The following is a 15,511-nucleotide window of genomic DNA, read 5'->3' on the forward strand; positions in this document are numbered from 1 at the left end:
TGCAATATCCTCTCCAGACCTGCTGGGTCAAACAGTTTAAAGTAAAAGGCTGAATTTGTTCTTGTTTGAATGGAGAGGCTATAGCTTTCCCTTGTGGCTGAGTACAGGGACATTCAGGGAGCATGGAATCATGACTCTGCTGAGGCCAATAAAACTGCTATTTCCATTTCCAAGGGCTCATAAAGATTGAATTATTTCCCAGACCTCTGGCCCTGGAGCAGGCCTGAACACACAAATTGAAGGTATTTTGCCTGCTACGTTTGCTGTGAGAAGCCTGACATGCTCTTTTTTGGTCTTGTATGTCCTTGCATTTTTATAAGTTGCTTCCTTTTAGTTCTCCTGGATTTTTCTAGTGTAAGGACCTCCCTACACTGGAAACTCAAATTGTCAGGTCCTGCTGTAGATAAAAACCTTTAACCCCAAGGACTGACCAGGGTTTTATGGCATCCTTCTTTCTCCTATCTACCCTCAATATGAGAGCATTTTAAAGAAGGTATAGCAGAATATTGACAAGAACAGAAGCTTTTATAGCTGCATTTAAGTCACTGTTAATCTATTGCAGGTCTTCGTGTGGACTGGCAAGAAAGTGATTTTTCAAAACGTATCTTAAATGTTCCCCAGGAACTCTATGAAAAAGGCTATGTGAAGGATGTGGATGATGGACTAAAGGTAGGTTAATAACTCTAGGAATTGATGTCTTTCAACTAACCAATAGTCAGAAATACAACAATTTGAAGTCTGGTTGATGATGGCATTAGGCTTGTAAGATTAGGAGGTAAAGTTTATAGAGTGAAGAAGTGATCTACATGTAACAAAAATAATTTAGATTTGTTTTGAAGCAATCCTCTCACTTAGAACATTTCTTAGGCAGTTAAAGCAGAGCTTTAAGGAGGTACTGAGTCTTCTCTCCACCACTTGTTAGTGTGTGTGTGGGAGGAGAGGGGCAACAAAAAATACGCTTTTCCCCCTACTTGAGTTCAGAACCAAGAAGCTAGGCAGATAGAGATCAAAATGTCAGCTTTTTTAAGAATAGAGAGATGTTGGTGAAAATGGCTTAAGTGTGTAGCAACAGTCAGATTCGTAACTCTAATGTCAGTTAAAGAGGCTCACTCACTGGTTACTGGTCATGCTCCATAACCACAGACTTCCCTCTATAATGACATAGCTTTTACTATTCAGCTTATTGTATGATTCAGAGCAGACAAAGAGGATACGTTCTGTGCAATGGGCTGATCCCAAAGGGGAAAGAGACTGAACTGTGCATGCTCAGTTCCTCCTTCCATATTGACCAATCACATAATTTATTCTTTTTCCCTTGGGGGAGAGTGAGGCAGGGAACCAAGATAGGCTGAAAATGTTACTCTATAATTATTGTCCATCCATGTAGGAACATGAACCCAACAAAAGGTGATCCTTTATTCATCATAATCTTTTCTTTCCTTTATAGTTTTCTCCAATTTGTTCCCCTTTCACTTTTTAACTAGTTGGAAATACCACATATGCCTCCAGGTAGATGATGAAAAAGGCTATTTTAGAAAAACACTCTACTTGTGTTTGACTTGTATGTTATAAATTCAAGAGGAACACTGACTGCTCAGCTAATTTTACTGTATTGTTTACATTTTGAATTAATCATCCTGTAATATCCTTAATAAGAATTAGTATTTCTAATTGAATTGCAAATGCTATATTTTCTTTGTTGTAATTTGCAAAAGAGTAGAAGCTTAGCTATTTTGCTTAGCAATTAAAATTCCTTTTTTTCATGGTTATAATTATAAACATAAAATTATCTGGTAGAGCCCTAGCTAGTGTGGCTCAGTGGGTTGAGCATCGGCCTGTGAACTGAAAGGTTGCCAGTTTGGTTCCTGGTTGGTGCACATGCCTAGGTTGCAAGCTAGGTCCCCAGTTGGGGGTGTGCAAGAGGCAACTATAGGTATTTTTCTCACCTACCAATGTTTCTCTCCCTCTTTTTCTCCCTTCCTTCCCACCTCTCTAGAAATGAATAAATGAAATATTAAAAAAAAAAGTTAAAAAATAAAATAAAATAAATTATTTGGTAGAAAATTTTGGAAGATGAAAAAAGATGATGAAACCATCCCTATTTTCTTCCAGCCATTTTCGATTTATAGATTAATAATGATAACCTTAATTCGTAGATTTTCATTATTATTATTATTAGGGTCTTACTATATATATTTTATTAATGCTTTTTTAAAAATATCATAAAAACATTTTCCTCATGGCATTAAAATTCATCTAACATTTTAAATGGATGACCTGTGCCTAGAGCTGTCATACATTTTTAAAAGGTCTCCCTTCCTACACAGCATGTGGGCTATCTTACTTTTTATCTCTTTTTCATGTTTGTGGCTGTCTCTTTCATCACTTATAACCTAGTAATTGAGCTCATCATGCTAACTATAGGAATAGAAACAAATGGCTAAGTTAATTTGAGAAGAGATGAGGCTATGTTGAAAGATTTTCATGCTTAATCTGACACAAATTAAAATTTGGTATGGTCTTTTTCTGGTGACACATTTTTTAGATATTGCTCTGATGTAAACCTGAAAAGACTGAAATGTTTTGTTGAAGGAATGACTTGATTATTTTAAACTTTTGGTTAACTTTTTCCCCAATTTACTTTTTGCCTTGACAATACAATTTGGACATCGTCCATATCATTACATGTAAAAACCACCTCATTCCTTTTAATGATTGCATAGTATTCTAACTACATGAGTGTATCTTGATTTAGTCAGCTCCCCACTTAACGGATATATAATTAATTTTTCAAAATTTTAGGGTAATCACCTGGTCATTATAAAATACTGTAATATGGAAAGCACATTTAGAGCATATGTTGAAAATTAGTTTTCTGACTAGTTTTATTTATTTTGATATCTTGTTATTTTTATCTTTTACAAAAAAGATTGAAAAAAAAATTTTGTGTATGCTAGAGCTCTGATTTGTTGAGTCTTACATGTCATCAGAAACTGTGTAGCTTATATTAAATGAACTACTTATATCTTTTTTTAAAATAAAGATTATGGGTAATACATGAATATTTGCATACTGTAAGAAATTCCATTAATATAGAAATATATACAGTATAAATATATAAATATATACAGTTATATTTACCCATAATTCTATAAATCACCACTGATGTATATTGTCAACATTTTTTGCATTTAAATATGTAGGTGTATGAATGCATATGTAATCATACTTAAACATAAAGGCAGTTTCTCTTGGTTCAACCTAATATTACAAACATTGTTTTATTCTTTTTACATAATAGTATATCTTCAACTTCTCTTTATTTCACTGTGTATAGGCCTACTAGGTGATAGCATTCTTTTTTAAGATTTTATTTATTTATTTTTAGAGAGTGGAAGGGAGGGAGAAAGAGATGGAAACATCAATGTGTAGTTGCATCTCGCGCACCACCTGCTGGGAGCCTGGCCTGCGACCCAGGCATTTGTGCTGCACTGGGTATTGAACTGGCGATCTTTTGGTTCACAGGCTGGTCCACTGAGCCACACCAGCCAGGGCAGATGATAGCATTCTTAAGGGGAGAAAAATGCCAGTGCTCTCCTTCCCTACTAATACCACTCTTACTTCCATTTTTCTCTTTCTTCTTGAAGGCAGCAGAGGAAGTTGGGTATCCGGTAATGATCAAGGCCTCTGAAGGAGGAGGAGGAAAGGGAATCAGAAAAGTCAACAATGCTGATGACTTCCCTAACCTCTTCAGACAGGTAAAGTCCAAGTTTTCTTTGAAATAACCTGTATATCAGTGATACATGATTTAACTCACACTATAATTTGGAAGCCCAGAAAACAAAATGATTCTCTCTTACATAAAAGTCATCAGTTTCTCAGATAGCTCCTCCCTGTGTGGTGGCTCACAGGGCTTTTTGTGATGAGGAAGAGTCGATGTCTTTCTATATTTTTGTGCCCCTCTTCTGCTGCTGTTACAACACATGTCGCATAGTTAACTCCTGATCTGGGTGCTGTTGGCTTGGTCAGGCCCAGACTCTCTGACTGACTTTACCTTACTTTAGTTCAAATTGGCTGTGGGCTCCTGAGTTTCTGCCATGTGTTTTATCTACCTCGCTAGCCCAGCAGCCTATACCCTGTTGCTGCCAGGCCACTGCACCCTGGCACAGGAACCCTATGGCAGGCTCATGTTCTGTGAGAACTGAGAGTAGCTCAGGAAAGCTAAACCTAGGGTCTCTCACTGCTTCCCCATCTGATTTGCACCTAAGTTGGTATGTCCAAACTAAAGGTTGGTTTTGGAAGCCAAAAAAAATACTCTTTTCAGAAGAGTTAACCTCACATACTTGACTCACTCATTTTTCTCCTACCAATACCCAGAAAAAGATGAGTCAGTAAAAGGCAAATTGGGTCACATTCTGGCCTTTTCACTCTCCTAGCTTCCCACTTATTCTTATTTTTCCCATCATTTTTTAGTTTACACCATCCTTTAGTAGTGTACCCTTGACTCTCCTTTTTTTTTTTTTGTTCTCCTTTTTTTATTTTAAATCATTTACTTTTCTTGTCATGGGCTAAATTAGAGATAAGAATCTATGAACTGGGTCTTCCATGATTTGATATACTCAAAGTGATAAGGGTATTGGTTGGCTACATTATCTTATTTTGAATGTCAGAATTGAAATATTATTTGTCTTTTTCTTTACATACCTTCTATAATAATTCCAATTTCATTGGTATTTCAGTGCCTTATGGAGTCTAAATAAAACGCCTTTTGCTTTTAGAAGCAAAAGAAGCAGCATGTTCATTTTAAAAAATGTTAACTCCTGCAAATATTTCAAAACTACTTATTGCTATGGAATCAAATAGTCGAAGAAACTAGAACACTAAGATTAGGAAATTTTATGTGAATCTTTAAGTTCCAATAATGATTAACTAAATAATTGAAACCAGTTCTTCCACTGAGAACAAATTAGAAAAGGTGGACCAAATTTTTTTTAAAAAATCTGTTGTAAGGCATTGGAGACCTTTCAAGGCAGTGAAGAATTACGGGCTAAGATACAGAAGAAGAAAACCCAAAGAGGTGAGCCTGGCATTTGAGGCCACTTTTTACCTAGAGATATTATCTAGTTTGAGAAGAAGTAGTTGAAAAGCTAACTAGAGTTTTTAACAAGATATAAAGGACAAAATTTAGACTTTAGGGCTTTGCTGAGTAGGGTTCCTTGAGAAACGTCCCACATTTTAGGTTGGGATCTTGTAGGGACTATATCTCAAAAGTAAGAATGAAGTATAAATAAATCAGCCTTCACAGGAATTAAATCTCAACTTCAAAATGCTGAACCCTTGATTCAAGCAAGGTATTCTGGGATTGCTAGTGTCCGTAGCCACCAACAGGAAGCAAATATAAATTCAGAGAAAAATAACATCTAGAACCTCAAATTATTTGTTAATTTTTCAAATGCAATAATATCAGTCTATTAAGAATAAGCAGCATGTTAAATTACATGATTAACAATCAAGAAAAATAAAGTCAGTAGGAACAGACCCACAGAGGGTTTAGGTAATGAATCTATACAAACAAGGACTTTAAAGTAACTATACTTAACGAAGTCAAGAAAATTAAAGACAAGATTGAGAACTTTGGCAGAAAACTAGAAACCATAAAAAAGAAAAAAAGAAAAATTTTATAACTGAAAATGCAATGACTAATATTAAGAAGTCAGTAGAGGAATTTAATAGTATATTAGATGCTGTTGTAGAGAGAGTTAGTGACTGGGAGATAGGTCAGAAGAAAATTCATACTGAAACATGAAGAGATAAAAAAAATAGAAAATATAGAAAAGAACATGTAATAATTTCTCTCATCTACATATACATATCCCTTTATACTATGATTTTCTTTTCCCACCCTCTGAATTTTGGCTGACCTTGTGACTTGTTTTGACCAATAGAATATGGCAGAAATGTCATACAGGTAGGTTCTGAAGCAAACCTCAAGTGGTCTTGTAGTTTCTGCCCTTGCTTCTTGGGAGTGAGCCTCAGACTGTCATGTGAAGAGTCCAGTCCAGCCTTCTGGAGAAAGAGAGGCTACATGAAATAGAGATTAGTTGCCCAGCTGAGGCTCCCTAGACCTGTTTGCTGACAGACACTGCAACATTTGAGACATGGAAGTGAGGCCATGTTAGACCATCTAACCCTATTCAAGTTGCCAAATGACTACAACTGCATTAGTGGCTCCAGGCCAAGATCAGCAAAAGAATTGCCTAACTGAGCCCAGCTCAATTAGTGCCCTTAGTCACTAAATTTTTTGGCCAGTGTCCTAAGTCACTGAATTTTGGGTGGTTTGTTAGGCATTAATGGATAACTAATAGAGTAATTGATAACCTAAAGGTGTGATTCTGTCATAAGAAAAAAAGTAAAATATGTGGCATTGGCTTTGAGACCGGATCAAATGTAGAGACTAGAAAAATCGTGTGGAGGTTGTTAATAAATGGTGGAGGAATGGTGAACATACTATTAGTGGAAGCTGGAAAGGCAGTAACTCTAATAATTATTATGAGAGTCTGGAGAAAAGGTAGTAACTCACGTTCTGTAATTATGGAACAATTGCCTGAGGTTACCTAGGAAATAGAGAATGTATTTAGTGAACTCATAAGCCTAGTTAAGGAGATCTCTAGACAAAAGTGTTGAAAGTATCTGTTGAATGCATCTGGTCGCTTATGCTGAGGAATTTTAAAAGGGAGATGAGTCAGAGAGGTTGTGTGTAAGTTCTAGAGCCTAGAGCTTATGAAGATTTGTAACTTCTGCTCCCACCTCTTGGAACACTGCATTGAAAGGGCCTGGAGTTGAAGAAGGCTTTCTGGCTTACTGGAAGATGAGGGACCACTCTCACTAGAGATGAGCTGTTCCAGTCCAAGCTCCCTAGACCTACCAGCCAACCATCAACACAAGTCATCAGCCATTTGAGTGTGTCCATTCAGCCCGACTTGAGCCACCAGACGATGATATGCACTTGTGACCTCAGGCAAGAACTGTCGAGATGAGCACAGCATCATGAGTAAAGAAAATGGGTCACATTCCAAGCAAGCTGCTGAGTCTTGGGATGACTTGTTATGTAGCAAAACAGGACAGAATAGATACATGGGATATATTGAAATTATTTAAGGTTTTGTACTTTGAATCTCAGAGGAGAAGAGAGGGAATGGAACAGAAGCAATTGTTGAAGAGATAATGGGTAAAAATTTTTCTGCACTGATAAAAGATACTAAGCACAGATTCGAAAACACTATAAGCCCCGCAGGACAAATGTAGAGAAAACTACATTTAAGTTTATCTGAGTGAATCTGCCATATTACTCCACTAAAAAGAGAGAATGAAAGGGAAAATCTTAAAGCAGCTAGAAAAAAAGATTACTTTCAAAGGAGTAACAGTAAGATTGATACCTGGCATCTCAGTAGAAACAGTGGAGGAAAATAATTGCCAGTATAGAATTCTGTATCCAGTGACAACATGCTTCAAAATTATAAATGGAAGTTTTCTGACTGCAGCAGTACCATATATATGCCATAGCCATAATGTGAACCATGAGAGCATCTAGTCTGGAGCAAGTTGTACATTTGTCTGTTTGGAATTTCTGGCAGTACTTTGCACTTTTGTGGAATATGTGTGTGTGTGTTTTCAAAATATTTTGTTCTTTACCCTTATAACACACTGGGTGTGTTCATATGCTTCCTCATACTCATTAATTAATGTTGATCATTTAACTAAGAGTGCAGTTTCTTAAAAATGGATGAGGACATGAACTTTATTCACTTCTGTATTTCTACTGATTAACATGGTTCCTGATACGTCTAGGCATCTTCCTGTTGAAACCGAAGCAGTTTATCGGGATTAAAAAAATGCTTACCACTTAACAATTCATTTTCTTTTCTTTTCTGATATAGGTTCAAGCTGAAGTCCCTGGCTCTCCTATATTTGTGATGAGACTGGCAAAACAATCTCGTCATCTGGAGGTGCAGATCTTAGCAGATCAGTATGGCAATGCTATTTCATTGTTTGGTCGTGATTGCTCCGTACAGCGCAGGCATCAGAAGATAATTGAAGAGGCACCTGCTGCTATAGCCACTCCAGCAGTATTTGAACATATGGAACAGGTATTTATATGAAAAGCTCTAATTTTTGTTTCCTTACACAGAGCTATACTCATTCAGTTCACTCACCCATCTGAGAGTAGTGGAATTTTCTTGCAATGATTCTGGATCATTGATAAGATTATATTCTTTTCCAGTAGAAATAATTCTTCTGTCTCTCTCTAGGAGAGCTGCCAATGAATATTTCAAGCTCTAAATTAGTTAACACTTTTGAAAAAAAAAATCATCTTACTGTTTTGAGTAGGAATAAAGGAGCGATGTTTTGAGATTTTAAATCTCATTTGATTTTTTTAACAAGCTCACGATAAGCATATAGTCCATTTTTTAGACTGATTATCGTTGAGTCCTCAGACAAAGTTAAATTCATTATCTCTTAAAAGGCCCTTTAAGTATGTTTAAAATTTATATATTCTGTATTTTTGTATAGGAAAGAATCTCTCAGCAGTCTCTTAGGGTCCCATGGAAATAGTTGTAGTTTGGGGTCTCTTCTGGAATTGCGACTCAATCTCCATCTTACTGGAGATATATTTTCTATATTGTTTTCTCCTGAATTCCAAATAAGCTAAATATATAGTCATCTATTTTGGAAGTTTAATTATAATGTGTGTGTGTGCGTGCATTATAACACATTCTTAAACTCCTTTAAAGGCTTTCAAAATATCATGGCTTGAACAAGGTGTAAGTTCTATTTCTCTCTCATCACCATCCTAGATGAGCTGATCCCTGGGACCCAGGTTTATTGCTCTGCCATTCAGTTGGAGAGGGGTCACCAAACTACAGCTTGCAGTTCAAATCCAACCTGCCACTGGCTTTTGCTAATAAAATTTTATTGGAATACAACCATGCTAATTTATTTATGTATTGTCTATGACTGCTTTCTCACTGCAATGGCAGAATTGAGTAGTTGTGACAGAGACTATATGGCTTATAAAGCTGAAACTAATTACTGTGTGACCCTTTCCCAAAAAAGTTTGCCAACCCTAGCACTAGGATGTTATCTTCATGATTAAAACTAGCTCACAAGAGCATGTTCATATTGTATCCTGGGGACAGAGAGGACAACACGGAGGGCAAGCATATTAAAATGTGATCTAGAATTCACACATACCACTTCTGCTCACATTCCTTTGGAGAAAATTCAGTTATACAAACACACCTAGCTATAAAGGATGTTAGGAATTATAGTTATTAACTGGGAGGCTGTATACAAAGCTGAAATTTAGGAGATTCTATTAAATGGATGGCACAGAGAAAAATTACTTGAGGGCAGTTAATAATCTGTGCCTCAGTCTGATCCTCTGGGTACCTATTATCCTTTCACACTCTTAGAGCATGCTTAGCCTTCCCCAAGAAGACAGCTCAAACTCCAAGATCTCTAGGTATATATAATCCTTTCCATCAAATGTGTATGTGCCAGTGACCTAAAAGACAGGTTATGTACCCCTTGTCATTCATTCCTCCTTTCCCCATGTACCCAATATACAGTGGTGGAATAGAAACAGGATAACTCCCATTTGAAAAAAAGAGAAATGAGAAATAAACAGTCATCATTGGTCCATAGCAGTTATCAAATTCTTCTAGGCAGGAGTTTTGATGATTTCTGCCATGTGGTGGAGTAATATTCCAATTAGCACTCTGACTGCCACTGGTTCTGTTCTCTAAGTAAACCCGTGGCCTATCATGCCTTAAGGCACCTGGCTTTGTTCTCTGGGAAGTTGTTCCTTATGTAGTTTTCCGTTACTGGGTTTTGGAGACTGTGCTTTCTTTGGCAGAGTTTTCACAGCTTACTTCCTGCTCGTGCAGGACTGGGGCACAAAGATTATTCCAAATATCAGTCTCAGGTTCCTGAAGGCCAGGTTCGTGGTTTGTTTAGAATCACAATTCCTTCAATTTAGTGAGTTTATGGACTATTTGCTTCTAGCCAGCTTCAGGTGGGAGTAACCATACCCCAAGATTTTTAGATGTAGTAACTTTTTCTCTTTTTTTTGATCTTCAACACTAGGGTGCTTTAGAATGAGAATTCTAATTTTTTGGTTTAGGAATACAAAAGCAGTTGGATTTTTCACATTCTGACTTCTATCTTTCTTAGGGCTTAGTTCTTGTGTTGTCCACATTCCAAGTTATTGTAGGACACAGTTTAGCAAGTTTTTTTTATGCCTAACAAGGAGGCCACCAGCTTCTAGTCTGCAGTGTCTATATTGTAGCTACCCACTACTCTCTTGCTAAGCCAACAATGCATATTTTAATTTTTTTGAATAGCAGCATTCAATCTGAACTTAATAATTTCCATATTGATTAAAGTATAGATTAAGTTGTTGTAATAAAGAGATTTTTAAAAAAGCAACCCAGATTAGATAGAAGTTTAGTTTTCCCATCATAATCTGAGGTGAGCTCTGCAGGGCTGGTGGGACAGTTCTGCTCCATGAGGCCTTCTTAGGATTCAGGTTCTTTCTGTTTTGTTTTGTCATTCTTCATATGTTCTCATCTGCGTTGAAACTGGCTGGTACTGTCAGGAATAGAGGGTAAGCACTGCTTTTTAAAACATGATTCAGGAAATATGCATATCAATGCTGACATCATATGGACAAAACTTAGTCACTAGCTGTAAGAGAGGTTGGGAAATGTAGTCTCTTGCTGGGCAGCCATGTTTTAGGAAGAATGCTAGAAATACTAGAAATAAGGACACAGTGAAAAATCTGCCAGGGGTTTTTTTTTTCCCCCTGCAGGTACTTATAGGATGAGGTTGCCTGTGACCCCAAATGAAAAACACTGTTTTCCTCCAGCTTTGAATTGAGTTCATCATAGTCGTCCAGGATCTTCTGTAAAAATCAGAGGGTGAAATTCACTCTAATGTGGCTAAAAGCCTTTGATGACTCTTATAAACACTAGATATTTGAGTCAGGGAGAGGCTATATAGATAAGCCACTGTCCACCAGCTGGACAAAGTGAGATACTCATGTTTTCCTGTCTTTCTTCTTTGAGTGTGCGGTGAAACTTGCCAAAATGGTTGGCTATGTGAGTGCAGGGACTGTAGAATACCTCTACAGCCAGGATGGCAGCTTCTACTTTCTGGAACTAAACCCTCGGCTACAAGTGGAGCACCCTTGTACAGAGATGGTGGCTGATGTCAACCTCCCTGCAGCACAACTCCAGGTGAATCACCCTGATCGTTGCTCAAAGAGTTGCCTAGAGAATGTCAGGGAGGCCTGAAAAACTAGTTTAACCTGTGTCTAATAAGAGAAGAGCGCCTCCTATCTGATTCTCAACTAATGTTCATCTCTCACGCTAACGTGGGTTGTGATATGTGGGTGGGTTTTCCTGATGCGGCACAAATCTAGGAATATTATTTTTTAGTCAGACATGTCTGGTAAAATCTGTCATTTTAGAAAGAAACTTGAAAAAGAATATGCTTTACTTATTTGATTAATTATGGAAAACTTTAAAACTTTGTAGTTGGCCTTTCCTCCTTTTACTAGTGTTGTATGTTGAAGTAGTTCCACATCAGAGGGGTGGTAGGGATTTTTCTAGGCAACACTGGCCTTACCCATTTAGTTTTATAATGTTTAAAATGCTTACTGTTAATATTATTTTCTAGGTTAAGCCCAGGAAACAAATGTTATGGTAGGCAGAAATAGCTAATAATGAAGTTTGATAGTATTTGTAGCTAACATATTTTTTGCCCATATAGGGAACCCCTGCTGGATTCCCACTAAGGAGTGGAGTTATTTACTTATTTATTTATTTTCTCCAGTGGTTTGTGGGGATAATTATCAGATATTTATGACATAGTTAGGACTTTTTAGCTGTCAAACTTCTTGGATAGCCACTGATGTTGACTCTTCCTTTGGATAATTTCATTCTGATCCTTTGATGGTGAAATAACAATAGAGGGAAATTCATTTGTATTGCATTAGGAATATGGTGAATTTTTTTAGATGTGCAAAGTATTTAGCAACTTCTTTAGTGACATATTTTGTTTTAAGTAACAATTTCTTCTTTAATAATTATATAATACAGGTTATAAGAATAGACTGTTTTGGGTGGTAGCTACTAAAATGAAAAATCTTGCAGGTAATCTATAGCTTCCACATTTTAAGGAAAGTACTGTGAAAATGAGTGATGTGTGTTTTATGACCTTTCAGATTGCCATGGGGATCCCTCTATACAGAATCAAGGATATTCGTATGATGTATGGGGTATCTCCCTGGGGTGATGCTCCCATTGATTTTGAAAATTCTGCTCATGTTCCTTGCCCAAGGGGCCATGTTATTGCTGCTCGGATCACTAGTGAAAATCCAGATGAGGTAACCCATTACTTAAAAGGTTTACTTTTTTTTTTTCTGTGGACTTTAATAGTAAGATGGTACCTGAGGGCTATATCACCGAAATATTTTGGGACTTCCTCTGGAGAGGGAAATTTATAGAGGTTCCATCAGAGCAGACAAAAAAGTGACCACCATTCCCTTGGTCATTTCATCCTACTGTAGTCATGATAAAGTCCTCAGTTGCACTGGACGTTGGTTCTCAAGCCTTTATGATTTTTGTGTGTCATTTCTGCCTTATGTATGATTAACACAGAGCCTAAACAATAAATATATAAATGTCCTCTTCCTTGGAAATACAGCATGGTCTCTCATATTCTTTATTCTCTAACAGGGTTTTAAGCCCAGCTCAGGAACAGTTCAGGAACTGAATTTCCGCAGCAATAAGAACGTCTGGGGTTATTTTAGTGTTGCTGCTGCAGGGGGACTTCATGAGTTTGCTGATTCCCAGTTTGGTCACTGCTTTTCCTGGGGAGAAAACAGAGAGGAAGCAATTTCGTGAGTATAAGAGCATTTTATTGCACTTAAAAAATAAATCTGTGCTAATCTTCAGTGAAGGTGTGGGAATGGGCAAGGAATCATTTATCTGCTACAAAAGTACTGATATGAACAACATTTTTAAAGAAGTGTATCTTTAACTGCACTTGCATTCATGTTGTTTTAAATTATGCAGAGTTTGGCAGATGATTTTCTATTTGTTCGTGGCTTTTCAAGTATTTTTGCTTTCAGGTATTTTTGATAAACTTATAAAGTTAATTGCTTTAAAGATATTATTTCCCATAAAATATTTTTAAATGTTTTATTGTTTATTCTATTACAGTTGTTGCAATTATTTCCCTCTTCTTCCACCTTCACCCAGCCCACTCCTAACTTCCATAGTCAATCCCCACACTTTTGTCCATGTGCATTGGTCCTACTTATATGTTCTTTGACTAATCCTTTCACCTTCTTTCAATCAGTTTCCACTTCCCTGCTCCCCTCTTACAGCTGTCAGTCTATTCCATGATTCTTTGTCTCTGGTTCTGTTTTGCTCATTAGTTTATTTTCATTAGATTTCTCTTGTAAGTGAAATCATATAGTACTTGTCTTTCACTGACTGGCTTATTTCACTTAGCATAATAATCTACAGTTCCATCCATGCTGTTGCAAAAGGTAGAAATTCCTTCTTTTTTTCTGTTGCGTACTATTCTATTGTGTAAAAAACCACAGATTTTTAATCCACTCATCTACTGATGGGCACTTAGGCTGTTTCCAAATTTTGGCTTATTGTAAATAGCACTGCAATGAGCATAAGAGTGCATAAATTTTTCTGAAGTGGTGTTTCGGGATTTGCTGCAGTGGAATCACTGGGTCAAAAGGCAGTTTCATTTTTAATTTTTTGAGGACACTATGTACTATTTTCCACGGTGGCTACAGCAATCTGTATTCCCACCAACAGTGCACTAGAATTCCCTTTTCTTTGTTTTTAAAAATAAATTTCTTTTAAAAGTAAATGGTACTGATTTCGTAGTTTGTTTTTTTCTTTTTCTTTTTTTAGATTTTTATTTATTTTTAAAGAGAGGGGAAGGGAAGGAGAAAGAGGGAGAGAGACATCAATGTGTGAGAGCTATATCTCTCAGTTGCCTCTTGCACGCCCCCAGCTGGAGACCTGGCCTGCAACCCAGGCACATCACCTGACTGGGAACTGAACCTGCGATCTTTCGATTTGCAGGCTGGCACTCAGTCCACTGACCCACGCCAGCTAGGGCTACAGTTCTCTTTTCTTCATCTCCTTGTCAGCACTTGTTGTTTGCTGATTTATTAATGAAAGCCATTTTGGCAGGCATAAGGTGCTATCTCATTATGGTTTTAATTTGCATCTCTCTGACAGCTAGTGATGTTGAGCATTTTTTATATGTTTATGGGCCATCTATATGTCCTCCTTGGAGAAGTATCTTTTCAGATCTTTTGCCCCTTTTTTAATTGGATTTTTTGTCTTCCTTGTGTTGAGTTGTATGAGTTCTTTATATATTTTGGAGTTTAAACCCTTATCCAGTGTATCATTGGCAAATATGTTCTCCCATACAGTCAGTTACCTTCTCATTTTGATGGCATTTTCTTTAGCTGTGCAGAAGCTTTCAAATTTGATGCATTCAGTTGTTTATTTTTTCTTTTATTTCCCTTGCCCTAGGAGATAATATTGGCAAAAATATTGCTACATGAGAAATCTGGAATTCTACTGCCTAATATTTTAGTCTTTTATCCATTTTGAGTTTATTCTGGTATATGATGTAAATTGGCCTGCTTTCATTGTTTTGCATGTACCAGTCCAGTTCTCCCAGCACCATTTATTGAAGAGACTATCTTTACTCAACTGTATGCTCATGCCCCCTTTGTCAAATATTTGACTATAAAGACATGGATTTATTTCTGGGCTCTGTATTCTGTTCCATTGATCTATGTGTCTGTTCTTATGCCAGTGCCAGGCTGTTTTGATTACAGTTTGATGTCAGGTATTGTGATCCTTCCAACTTCGTTCTTCTTTCTCAAGATTGCTGAGGCTATTCAGGATCTTTTTTGGTTTTATATAAATTTTTGGAATATTTGTTCTCAATCTGAGAAATATATCATTGATATTTTAATAGAAATTGCATTTAATCTATAGATTGCATAATATGGATATTTTAATGATGTTAATTCTTCCAATTCATGAACACAGCATATGCTTCCATTTATTTGTGTCTTCCTCAGTTTCTTTCTTCAGTGTTTTATAGTATGCTGAGTACAGATCTTGTACCTCCTTGGTTAAATTTGTTCTTAGGTAGTTTATTTTTCTTGTTGCTATAGTAAATGGGTTTTTTTTTCTTAGTTTCTCTTTCTGATAGTTCATTGTTGGTGTACAGAAATGCCATTGATTTCTGAATATTGACTTTGTATCCTGCTACTTTGCTGAATTCACTTATTAGGTTGAATAGTTTTATGATGGAGCCTATAGGGTTTTCTGTGTACACTATCATGTCATCTGCAAATACTGACAATTTCACTTCCTCCTTTCCAATTTGGATG

At 36.7% G+C, this 15,511-nt stretch overlaps 1 protein-coding gene across 2 annotated transcripts in view; it reads left to right on the top strand.

Annotated features, from left to right (window-relative positions):
* The window catches only part of ACACA (acetyl-CoA carboxylase alpha), a 219,182-nt gene that overhangs the window by 35,292 nt on the left and 168,379 nt on the right, over positions 1-15,511 (top strand). For both annotated transcript variants that reach the window (XM_054574834.1, XM_054574835.1), the window contains exons 9-14: positions 563-669; positions 3,648-3,758; positions 7,938-8,147; positions 11,127-11,297; positions 12,287-12,448; positions 12,801-12,964. In XM_054574834.1, the coding sequence (XP_054430809.1) occupies positions 563-669; positions 3,648-3,758; positions 7,938-8,147; positions 11,127-11,297; positions 12,287-12,448; positions 12,801-12,964 (925 nt within the window). The remainder of the gene's footprint in view (positions 1-562; positions 670-3,647; positions 3,759-7,937; positions 8,148-11,126; positions 11,298-12,286; positions 12,449-12,800; positions 12,965-15,511) is intronic.

This window comes from Pteronotus mesoamericanus, unplaced genomic scaffold (assembly GCF_021234165.1).
Source record: "Pteronotus mesoamericanus isolate MK-2021 breed Mesoamerican mustached bat unplaced genomic scaffold, CSHL_Meso_final contig_269, whole genome shotgun sequence".
Taxonomy (NCBI): Eukaryota; Metazoa; Chordata; class Mammalia; order Chiroptera; family Mormoopidae; genus Pteronotus; species Pteronotus mesoamericanus.